This window comes from Mus caroli, unplaced genomic scaffold, assembly GCF_978045245.1.
Source record: "Mus caroli unplaced genomic scaffold, Mus_caroli_1 scaffold_6, whole genome shotgun sequence".
Classification (NCBI taxonomy): Eukaryota; Metazoa; Chordata; class Mammalia; order Rodentia; family Muridae; genus Mus; species Mus caroli.
In genome coordinates this window covers 67,305,196-67,318,213 of record NW_028227261.1, presented here as the reverse complement: position 1 = coordinate 67,318,213, position 13,018 = coordinate 67,305,196, and the positions used below count along the sequence as shown (strand labels likewise).

Below are 13,018 nucleotides of genomic sequence, written 5' to 3'. Positions count from 1 at the left end.
GTCCCCTCTACCCTCTCACCGCCCTGGTCCCCTACCCACTCACTCCCACTTCTTGGCCTTGGCGCATATAAAGTTTGCAAGACCAAGGGGCCTCTCTTCCCAATGATGGCCAACTAGGCCATCTTCTGCTACATATGAAGCTAGAGAGCTCTGGGGGTACTGATTAGTTCATATTGTTGTTCTACCTATAGGGTTGCAGACCCCTTCAGCTCTTTGGGTACTTTCTCTAGCTTCTCCACTGGGGGCCCTGTGTTCTATCCTATAGATGACTGTGAGCATCCACTTCTGTATTTGCCAGGCACTGGCAAAGCCTCACAGGATATCATCCTGAGTGAGGTAACCCAATCACAAAAGAAGTCACTTGATAAGCACTCACTGATAAGTGGATATTAGCCCAGAAACATAGAATACCCAAGATACAATTTCCAAAACACAAGAAAATCAAGAAGAAGGAAGACCAATGTGTGGATACTTCATTCCTCCCTAGAATAGGGAATAAAATACCCATGGAAGGAGTTACAGAGACAAAGTTTGGAGCTAAGACAAAAGGATGGACTATCCAGAGACTGTCCCCCCCTCCCCCCGCCCCCAGTCCTTCCCATAATCAGCCACCAAATGCAGACACTATTGCATATGCCAGCAAGATTTTGCTGAAAGAGGGGTCTTATTCTAATGCTGTATAGCTGAAGAATTTACATCACAGTTTGCGAGGATTCCAGCTTCTCTTCATCTTGCTCACTGCTGTTACTGTTTGTCTTCCGATTTTAGTTATCCTGGCGATCATGAAGAGGTATTTATCTGCAAGCCTCTCCCCATCCACTCCCCTACCTGTCTTTCTTCTCTCTCCTCTGTGTATTGCTTAGGATGAAACTCCTACCTGTCATATGCTTAGTAGGTCAACCATTGACCTGTATCCCGGTTCCCAGTGTGTTCTTAAAACACTCATGTCCAAGTCAGGAGTCTGAGGTGAGAAAGGCCATGGGTGTGTTCCAGTCACATGTGCTGTGAAGGATAGATTTTAGTTTCAGATATTACTTCTGTAACGCTAGATCCAATAATGTATAACTACTATCTACCCCTCCCTCCCTCCCTCCCTCCCTCCCTCCCTCCCTCCCTCCCTCCCTCCCTCCCTCACTCCCTCCCTCCCTTCTTCCCCTCTTCCATCTCTCCATTAGTTTATCTTTGCGTGGAATTTAGGAGGAGATGATAGTAGTGTTAGGATGGGCTTATAGAAAAGACTATAGTGAATTAGAAGTTAAGTTGAAATGACCTGGTTTCCTAAGAGCTTTTGGTTGAAAATTAAGGATGGTCCTGATCTTTTTTTTTTAATTAGATATTTTCTTTATTTACATTTCAAATGTTATCCCCTTTCCTAATTTTCCCTCAGAAAATCCCCTATCCCCTCCCCCTGATCCCCAATCCACTCACTCCTGCTTCCTGGACATGGCATTCCCCCACACTGGGGCTTACAGCCTTCCCAGGACCAAGGGCCTCTCCTCTCATTGATGACCGACTAGGCCAGCCTGTGCTACATATGCAGCTGGAGCTTGATCTTATATTGAGGATGACATGAGTTATTCAACAACCAAGTATTCCCACACTTCTCGGCTCTCATCTCCATTGCTCATGGGAACACAGGGTGGAAAGAAAGACACTTTTTGTTTTTGTTTTTGGGTTTTGAGACAGTTTCTCTCTGCAAATCTGGTGTATAGACCAGGCTAACCTCAAAGTCATAGAGACTCCCCCTGCCTCTGTCTCCTGAGTGTTGGATTTCCATGTCACCATCCTTTTGCTTGTTAAAGTCTATTGTAGTTAGCGTTGTAGATAAATGTTACAGATAAATGTTATTCATTACTGTTGATTTGTATTCATCTGTAGTCACAGACTTCTTTAGCTGGACAAAGACTGTCAGATGTCTGACTTACAATTCAGACTTAAAGCACTGGAACAATTTTATATTTTAAAATTAGATTTAAACTCTAAATTGAATATATAGTAATATATTTAACAATAATAATAAATTATAATTAAAATAATATAAAATTAAAATTTAAAGTTTAAAACTAGTTATTCCAAATTCTTTTATAAAAATTGATAAAATTTATTTAATAGCTTTCTAATACATATTTAAAATTTAAAATTTTATTTGCATTGGTGTTTTGACTGTATGTATGTATGTATGTATGTATGTATGTATGTATATCACATTTGTGTCTACGGAAGCTCTAGGATGGTATCAGACCCCTGGAATTGGTTTTATGGACAGTTTCAAGACCTGGATCCTTTGGAAGATCAGCCAGGGCCATCTGTGGGGCTATCTCTCGAGCCCCCCCCAGATGTATGTTTTACTTATTAATCTTTTGACTTCTTGTATTTTTTCCTTTGTATTATCTGTTTTTGAGGTGGAACTCACTAGTGTAGATAATCTGTACATCTCCATGAAAACCAGGCTGTCCTTGAACTGTTTTCCTCTGTTGGGATTAGAAGTGCACACCACTTTGCCCAGCCCTTTACTTTGTTTTGTTTTGAGAAAAGTCTGGTCTTGAACCTACTGCCCCACTGTGCCAATGGTGGTATTACATATGCCCTCCTCATTTCATTTCTAGATTTATTTCAGGGTTCTTTATTATTTTCTGCTGTGCTATAATACACATGTTACCAGTCCTTTTTACTTTCTACTTCTTTCTCTGAAAGGCAGAACATACTCACCCTGTCATCTGCTTTTCCTCTCCGGGTAGGGAAATCCTTGATGACACCCTTCTCTTGACAGTATGCCAGTAGCAGCTGTCATTCAACAGGGCAAGGGGATCTTACTGTGATATATTATTTAGCATTTTGCTTCCCTACTGCTGTTCTACCTGTCAGCAAGCCAGCAAACCAGAGCAAGAAGGAGGTAATGCCTCAAGTAGCATGGGGTCACCTTCCCTTCCTTGCTTACTTATGTTGGAGCATGTTCTTGCTTTGGACGCTGTTCATGGTTCATGTTCATTTCCAGTTATTAATCTTTTCTACTCTTAACCACTATATTTTCTTTCCCCAAGACAGGGATAATGCTTTCCTATATTTGCAACTTTAGGCATCTCACTGGCTTGTTAGATATTAGATTGTTTCATAGCTTCTTCCTATCTTGGAAAGAAGTTAGTCTTTATTTAAATTGGATAAATGAGTAAAGTGATGTTTAGAGTGGTTGCAATGAGATTTCATGGCTGACTTGGGTTTTCTGAAGACCAAGTTTTTTATGTCTCAAGTCCATTGTTGGTTTTCATTAGTATAAAGATTATGGCCATAGTCGTTAATGAATTTTATCTTCTTGTCAACAGGTTTTTTTTTTTTAATAAGATAAAGGAATATATATTTAGATTATTGAAGCCTAAATTTTGTAAGATTTTTAAAGTAGTAACACATTCACATGGTTTAGAAAGTATAAAGTAGAATATGCTGAGAGTCCTTTTTATCCATGGGAGTCCTAGTAGTGCTGTTCTTACTCTTGTAAAGAGCGTGATTTGCTTAGTGGTTACCAGTTGTATTGTATTCTACAACAATACAATACAATATACTACCCTATAAGGCAATATAACATATCCTTTTCTCCTCAGCCTCGTTTGGAAAAGCAAATAGCATTCTATGTAAACTATTTATATCTCTTATATTTTCACTTGGTGACTCTGTTCATATTAGTTATTAATACGGCTAGAACTTCCACATTTGTTTTTAGAGTACTATTTAATGTTTAAATCTGACAGCCACTCTTTATCATATGTTCAAAAGAATTGTGTATTTATTTAAATTGTCGTACATATTGTTGGTAGAAATGCTGATAGCGTTGTTTATAATTGCCTCCCAGAATGGGCATGGCTCAGTCACTCATCTATCATGAATGGGTTGACAAGAGGAGCTATATATGTACGATGCAGTGCTATTAGACACAAGCTATGACATGAACAATCCTTGAAAACATGCTAAGTGATAGGAAGCCACAAAACGAGTGGTGTCTATTATATAAAACCTGTCATAAAATATCCAAAATTATATGCTTTCTATCATATAAAATAGAGTAGAAATACAATGCCAGTGGGTAGTTTCCAGGCACAGGGAATAGAAGTAGACAATTGTGGTTTTTCCCCTTGGAGTAATGAAAATATCATAAAAGTAGACCCTGGTGATGGTTTCAGAATTTTATGAATTATTGACATCTACTAAATTGTAAACTTAAAAAAAAAGCAGGTATTATAACATTTGGCTTTCTCATCCTTTCAATGAATATTTTTATACTTAAACCATCGTATGATAATAGGAAGTTAAGAGAGTTTAATGTCTGCCATCCTCCTCTGTGAAATGTGAATGGCTCTATTGGCAGACAGTGTCAAATGCTTCTGCAATGCCCGTGGCTTCCTGAGTTATTTCCCCTCCAGTGTCTCTGCTCAGTTTTGTGCACTTCCTGAACCTGACTACACTGCCACACTTAAGCGAGGAGCCTTTTCCCTGATTAGCTGAAATGCAGCACCATCTCTTGGTCTTGTTTGACTTAGAGTTGGGGCTAAATTTGTTGCTGGAGTTATTCACAATTACTAATGAATTACCCGGCTCAAGCTGAAGCAACTCTGTTCCCATCCACACACTGTCTGTTACAAATGTGAATTGTCCTGTGTCCAAGTCTGCCATCTGCCTCGAGCTGCCACTTACAAGGGCTTGGAGCTGGGCAAATTAAATGGGGTGTCTATTTTCTTCTCATTGTTGGTCACTTTGAAGCTTTTTAAAGTGGGAATAGATTTTCCTAAACTCTGTTGCCTCTGGATCTTGTATATTGATCTATTTCCCCTCTGTCTTAATAGGAGGTAATTAGTAAATAGAGAAAAATTTGTGTGATAAGTGTTCCTAGGTTCTATGGAACAACTGTTTTCCTCTTTGTCTGATCCTATTGCTTCACATTTGGGTGGAGAGCCATTTGGCAGGACCTCAAAGTATCTATTTTTTGTTGTGTGTGGGGGGGTGATTTTGATAATGCATTATAAAATGGGTGAATGTAAGTAATAGGAATTTTTTTCTGACACATACTCATCTCCTTTTTGAAATGCCTTCTTGTGTCTGTTTCTCAGATCTCCTGCAGGCTTGCTTTTCCTGTAAGCAGCATGTATGGCTCGATCTTCACAGCCTGGAGGATTCTTGACGTCATTGGAGAAGAGTCTGCAGCTAGTGACTGGCTGGCTACAGTGGAGTCCTTGCTCTCTGCCACCACAGTGATCCCCCCACACGTTTTCTTACTGCTGACTCACCTGCTTGTTGAAGATGGAGGGCAGAATCTTCAGCAGATACTTAGGGTCACCACACAGTTAGCTCAAGCAGATTCCTCTCAGGTAAAGACAGAGAATATGGAAAAGTAATGGGAGAAATGCTCAGTATTTATTATTATGGATAATTTTTAGTTTATTTATGAAGTTTTAAATTATGGCTTTAAAAATGTCTCTCTACCCAGTGTGGTTCCTTTCTTCTTACTCTGAGTTGATGTTCCCTTAACAATGCAAATGTTTTCCTTTAATTAAAACTATAATTTTCGAGGAACCCTGAATTCATCATATTTTTGTTCCACTTCACAACGGGTTCCACGGTACATTTCTTTTTAGTTCTAATATTGATCTAATGTGACCCTGCTTAATCAATTCATGACAGATTCCTTACAGTTTGATCCTCAGTCATTTAATAAACAAAAACATTGTGTCCTTCCCCTGTGTGGTCCTGATCTGCAGACAAGGCTGTGAGGATAAACAGTTGTCTTCCTGTCTGCATGGAGCTTGAGTGTAATAAGCAGTCGGACATAAATAAGACTTCCCTCCTTCCTCTAAAAATAGAAATAAGTTTAACACAGTCTTCTTTTATTTTCTTACTGCTTAGTCTCTAGAATGTTTTCCATGAAGGAAGGCTTTCCTAACCCGGCAGACATGGCATTATTTTATATTCTGTTAAATGTGTCAGTGTTTAGGTTTTTCTTTCATACATTGTGAAGAAAAATTTCACCTCTCAATACAAACTCATGTGTTCCTAGTAAGAAACTTTTGTCGGTGTTGTTGGTGAGAAATGTTGATGGTGGGAGGTTCCGCCCTGGGAGTTTCTCATTCTCTCAGCTTATCAAGTCCATTGTATTCATCAAGTAATACTTGTCTTCTAGTCCAGTTCTCTGATATTTTTTACAGACCCTCACTCTTAGCCAGTGTTTTCATCATTGTTTAGACCATGTAGGACACTCTTAGAGTAGTTGAAGCTCAGGCAGCATCTTGAAATAATACTATGGTCTGTCTTGATCTATATATACTTCTGACATAATGTATACTCGCACATGCACACACACACACACACACACACACACACACACACACACCTGTCTGTTTTCTTTTATTCACTCAGTGAGTTCCTTTGGTTTTAGGGTAGTTCTTGACTACCAGAAAGAGTAACTCATCTTAAGTTGCTATGAACAGTTTTGTTTTTTTTTTTATTAGACTAGGATTTAGGTCAATCTTGACCTGAGTAGTATATTCAAGGTGCAGTTATTTTTTTTTATTTCCCATTGTGAGTTATGTAGAAGACTTACAGAGAATTATTACCTCATCTTTACCGTCCAAAAGGAATAGAAGAACAGAAGATGCTTAGATCCTTTGTTCATGTGTCCATAGTATACCAAATATAACGATAACATAATGAGACATTTTTAGTTGCCATTCTAGGCAGAATGGAAGTGGGGTGAACTTTCAGGATTTATGACTCTAGTGAGGTTAAGGATATTTTAGTCAGACTTAGTGTCACTTTGGCAAATACTTGAAAAGAGCATAAGAGAGGAGAGATGATCTCAGTCCATCATTGCTTGGTTCTGTTGTATTTAGTTCTGTGGCTAGGTAGAAACAACATGGAAAAGCATGATGGGTAAAATTGCCTAGGTCATCGAAACCAGAAAGCAAAGAGAAACAAGAACAGCTGGGGTAAGGAATACTCTATAAAGGTATTCTACCAGTCATAGAGAGCCTCAAACTAGATTCCACTTCCAGCTTTGCTACTACCTTCCAATAATGCTATCAATTTGTGTATCCATAGATAGGTCAGAATAGGAAGCGAAGTGGGCCAGATGCATCTCAATGATTGGTTTTATCAAGAGGAGCCAAGCTTTTAACAGATGAATTATTATTTTTTATGTTTTCTTTTAACAGATGAATTATTTACTTTTACATTTTTATTAGTGTGTATTAATTATGCACAGAACAGGTTTCATTATGGCATTTTATTGTGACATGCATATTGTGTGCATGCATATGTGTATACATGTGTGTGCATGTGTGTGTAACAATGAACTTAATTAAAGTTAAGGTTACTTACATGAGTGAGCAAGGCTCATGATTACCTTACTACTGAAGAAAATTACTCTCTCATTAACTGTCTATAGATTCTGAGGGAGAGGTTCGTACTTTACAAACTCCTGCCAGCCACTGGCATGGCCTACATTGCCTTGGGGAGGGAGAAGGCCTCGTGAGCCCTTCCCCCCCTCAATGACACAACACTGACAATTCCAGTCTTATGCAGTTAATCACAGCCATTGAGAATTCAAGAGGGCCATAGGTTTGCCTGGAAGAAAGAATTCCAACAACATTATATCCTGTCTCCTGCTCTTATATTCTCTCAGCCCCCTCTTCCTCAGTGTTCCCCGAGCCTTAGAGGGATGATTTAAGGCTGAGCATTTAACAGTCATTTATTTTCAGCATGTTGACTATTTATGAGTCTTTTCACTAACTGCAGCTCACTGCAAAAGGAATTTTTCTGGTGAAAGCTGACAGCAGTGCTAATCTGTGCGTATAAACAGAATGTTTAGCATGTCTGTTTAGATAAATAGCAGCAATAGCTTGCACTTTAGGTTAGGAAGACTCACGTCCATCCAAGCCAATGACTTTTTGACTGCATTTATAGTACCAGACACAAACAGACTTCGGTTCCAACCAGAAAGTGTTTGGTTGCTCCTACGACAGTCCTGCCACCATAGTACTGGTAGGCATGTCTTACTTATCTGGAGGATATATCCTGTGACACACAGGCCCTACAGCTAAGTGGAACTACTGTTGACAGTTCTTTCCTAGCAGATGGCACTCTGCCTTCTGGTACCATGGAGACTAGCCAGTAGTGAAGATGCTTGTAGGTCAGTTCCAGCTTGATTCTCAGAGCTAAAGTGTAACAGGAGTTCGGAGAATACCTCTAGTATCCAATCCTTACCACGTGATTTAGTAAAGGAAGGATAATTTCTTTTTAATAGTCATGGAAGTCTGCTAAGAAGACAAAACTGTTGAGCCAAACTTATGTATCTAGGGAATTACTCAACTTCTGAGAAGAGATCAGTGTGCTGAGATATCGTCTCCTCCTAGTCCCTAGAAGTTGGATGCTTTTCTCAGCTCAGATTCCTCCATGTTCTGTCTGGCAGCCTTTAGCACCTGATGTTTTATTCTGTATAAGCATTATTTGTATGTGTGTGTGTTCTGTGGAATGGCAATCATTAGAATGACCACCTGGGTTCATTTACTTATTCATTAAAACTTCATTAAACAGTGCTATGTATTTAAGTCATGCTGTACATCCATTGATCATTTGTTGGATAGTTTTGATGCAAATCAGAAAAATTCCTATGCTAATAAAGCATGGTAGAGTCAAATGCTTAAGTGTTGTTACTCAAATGGATGCCCGGCCACGCACAGTGCCATCCTAAGAGCTTGCAGGTAAGCTTCTTGGAGCAGGCAGAGGTAGTACCCTAGAAATAGGAAACAGTGAGGTTTTTTTCTTTCTGTTTTCATTACAATGTGATCAGTCCTGTTATTTTAATAGTCTTTAGCTACAGTTTAGGCAGCCAAAAGGAAAGGAAAACTAAATATTTTGACAAAGCAAATTTTACAGTAATGAGTAGATGCTATGAGTGTATTCATTTGCATTGAAATCCACTCTGGGTGAAGTCATTTCTATTTTTTCTGGTTATAAAACTATGTGACACATATTTATATTTGTATTTCATGGGAGTTTGTCCCTGTAGGAGGACAGTTGGCTGAAGTTCATAGAAGAGTTAATACTAAAGGAAGACTTTAAACTCTTATGAGACTAAGTAGACCTGGGAGGTATAGCCTTTTCAAGGCTGCCTTCTGCCCCTGCTTTTGGGGATTACCAAGGAGGATTCAACCACCTAAAATGTGGTGAGCTGCAATGACATCTTGATTTAGTCTATGACTATGATGTAAGATTTTAGGAGAGACAATATTTTATACATTTGAAAGAAGTAAGCTATATTTGAAGTATAAGCTGACATTCTTCTTACTATTGTAAGTGGTGACAATAGAGATTATTTCTGGTAGTATTCATAAAAATACTATAAATTATTAGTATCTACTGGTAGTTCTCCAGTGTGTGTTCTACTCCTTAGTCTCTCAATCTGACTTTGTATTATCATGACCTTGCATGGCTCCAGGGAGAAACCTTAAGAAAAGAGACACAGAAAAAAGCTAAGATAAGGTTGTCTGGTATCTCAGATGGAGAAGCTTCAGCATCTCAGAAAGCTCGGCATGTGTATTGTATACAGTTGAACAGAGAGGTGGGGTTATAGCCTACAGATACCAAGGAGGCAGGGTTATTGCTATATATAGCTGACTAAGGAGGCAGGGTTATTATATCCCACTGAACAAGGAAGTAGTTTTAGTTAATCTTGGTAGGAGCAGTCTCTATAAGGGAACATTTTTTGGGCTGTGACTATCTGGGGAAAGTGAAGGTGTAGCAAGAAAACTCTGGGGGACATTTTCTGCACTGTCAATAACTACACACAGATCAGAGGAAGGCTTTGCCATCTGTCTTGGTTAGGGTTTTACTGCTGTGAACAGACACCATGACCAAGGCAAGTCTTATAAAAAACAACATTTAATTGGGGCTGGCTTACAGGTTCAGAGGTTCAGTCCATTATCATCAAGTTGGGAGCATGGCAGCATCCAGGCTGTCATGGTGCAGGCAGAGCTGAGAGTTCTACGTCTTCATCCAAAGGCTGCTAGTGGAATACTGACTTCAAAGCAACTAGGGTGAGGGTCTTAAGCCCACACCCACAGTGACACACCTACTCCAACCAGGTCACACCTTTTCCAACAAGGCCACACCTACAAATGGTGCCACTCCGTGGTCCCAGAATATACAAATCATGACACCATCCCTCCACGCCTCACCCCAGGGAGAAGGCTTTGCCATCATTTCCCCACTGGTCTGAGGCTAAGGTCCTTGACATGGCCATGCCTGGGTCAACAGGTCACATTCACTCAGAACTGTTGCTTAGGGCTTCTCCCACTTCCCTCCTGATGAGGCTTGCCTTTTCTTGTAGTTTTAAGGCAAGTAGGGTCTTGGAAAACTGAAGCTAAGTGGTATGAAGGAGTTTTCGCCTTGGGAATACTACTTAAAAGTTACCTGGATATATACTGTGATGTCAAACAAACAAACAAACAAACAAACATACAATGCCACAAAATAACTTGTAGAAAATACCAGCCATAGTTAGTAATTCTTTTAGTTTTCTTATCCTATACTCAATTTACAGAAGATATAAACTCAGGTCAGGCAGTGCTCAATAAAATTCACTACTACTCGGGGCTGGAAAGGTGGCTCAGTTGTTAAGAGTACTTTTTACTTTTATAGAAGACCTGGGTTCAATTTTCAGAACCCACATAGTGGCTCACAACCATTTGTAACTTTAGTTCCAAGAGATCTGATACCTTCTTCTCATCTTTCTTGGCACCAGGTCTGCACTGCATGCACATACATATGTGAAGGCAAAACATCCATACATATAAAACAGAGGAATGGGAAAAACATTACCCTAAACAACAACAACAAAAAGTGTATGACTTACATTTTTTGGAAGGCAATAACATACAAGAATGAACATCTGATGAGTTTCCATGAACATCTTGAAAGATTTAACCCCATAGATTTACTTTTTACAGAGAAGACTTCATGTTATATTTCTGCATATAGTAAGCAAAAGTAACCTCTTTTTTTTTTTTTAGGCAAAGTGTTCCTATGTAGCCCAGGTTGGCTTTAACTCATTCTAAATGGTCTCAGCATCATATTCTTCTTCCCTTAGCCTCCCAGAGTGCTTTGGTCATAGGAGTATTACACTCTATCTAGCATGTCCTTATCAGTTAGTTTTAAGTAATAGTTCCTACTTTTCTTATTTTGATGTATTTCATTACAGTTCTGTAAGAGATGCTTAAATGACACTGGAAACACATGATCCCTGGCTTGTGTGAAACAATGCTCGTTTGACCATTGTCTTCTCTGCCTCAGGTTTGCTTAGGATCTGGCCATGCTACGTGGGAAGTGAGTAGCAGGAAATGTTCAGCATAGATGCTGCAGAGTGCATTAAGGGACAATGTGAATCAGGCCTACAGGAAGACTTTCTAAAGTTCAATTGAGGACCCTTTTCAGGATATTAGCAAAGCAAATTGTGAACAGTTAGCCAGTGTTGCCCACCTCTGTAAGGTGATTGTGGACAATTCAACAACACTAGTCTATGTCTAGTATAGCTTCCCTAAGATGCTAACTTTCAGAGCAGATGCTGGCTGCCTCTGTCTCTGTAAACCCATTATTGAGTCTCCCTTTTCTGCTCTGTCGACCTTGAGTGCATTCTTCATAGGAGGCAGCACTAGTTCAGTACTTTCTCCCAACACAGTTCATATTCCAGATCGTGTCATGTTTCTCACTGTGAGAAGCGTGCCTTTTCCTTACTCTGCATGACTTTCCTGTGTTTGTGGATTTTCTGTTTGGTTCTTTGCCAGCTGTGACTCTGGATCAGATGCACTCCATAAATATGTATAATTACTATGTGTCAGTTACACGAAAAGAACTTAGTGTCTTGAGTAAACATTAGTCATCAAGGTCACCAGCTTTGGGTAGATTGAAGATTTTGATGTCTAATTTTCAGGTGGATAACTCAAATACTGTGTATAAGGAGTATCCATTGCATTTTTACTGATATATTAAATTGAATATAAAGAGGAACATCTTTTAAATTAAAAAAATTAACCAATATATAAAAGAAACACTATGCAAGTTAATGGGGTTTCTTGTAATATTTCAGTGTTTATTCTGGCTTTTATTTATTCTAGTATTCTATGTTTTAGAAATGCACAGTATTATTACCTGCAGTCTCCCTGCTGTGCAAAGCCTTCCAGAATGGTTTTTGTTGTTATTGAGTTTAGCCCCCATAGATCTATGCCTCTTCCTCCTCAGGCCTCTGGTAGCATCTATAAGGTTGTTGTTTTAGATTCTACACATGGCTTCAGGCAGCAGAAGACTCACACAGTTGACCTGAGGAAGTCACCGGCTTCTTCCTTCAACCTTCCTCTCATTGCACCAAGCAGTCATCTACCAAGCGGTAGTCCCTAGAGCTCCATGTCTGAGCCACTTTCTCACCTTCTTGTTTCAAGGTGATGAAGGTCATGTTTGTGTATTTTCGTTGTCATTGTCACTTGCATTTTCTGTCTCTGAGGTCCTTTTATCCTTTTCAGGTTTTGGTTGTTAGGTCTTGTTAATGAGAGCTGTTGTAATCTTTGACAATGGTGTGATGTTTTCAGAGCCCACCCCCCTTCCATTTGTGAAACTGTATACATGCTTGAGCCATTTGAAATCACTTAAGTGGTGAGGTTCATGGCCTTTCTGATCTTTTCAAAGTCATATATTATCAAATAGTAAAAGTTGACTTTCAGGGCAGAATCCTTGATAGTTGTACTCAGGGTCATAAGCTATGTTTTAACCCAGAAAATGAATAGGAAATGTGTGAGATTTAATGGTCTGTGAGTTACTGCTGTGAGAAAGGGAGAAGATGTATTCTGTAAAAGGGCGTACACAAAGAGTCTCTGACCACTCTCCACTCTGTTCTATTGTCAGTGAGTTCTGTGAAATGCTACCCCCTGAAGTCAGTCGGCTGCCTGTGTTCTTCACACCAGTGAAAGAAGCCTGAATGTACAGTACT

At 39.4% G+C, this 13,018-nt stretch overlaps 1 protein-coding gene across 3 annotated transcripts in view; it reads left to right on the top strand.

Moving 5' to 3' along the window:
• Positions 1–13,018, top strand: part of Focad (focadhesin) — a 314,502-nt gene that overhangs the window by 107,309 nt on the left and 194,175 nt on the right. For all 3 annotated transcript variants that reach the window (XM_021160670.3, XM_029475892.2, XM_029475894.2), the window contains one exon: positions 5,097–5,354. In XM_021160670.3, coding sequence (XP_021016329.1) covers positions 5,097–5,354 — 258 coding nt within the window. The remainder of the gene's footprint in view (positions 1–5,096; positions 5,355–13,018) is intronic.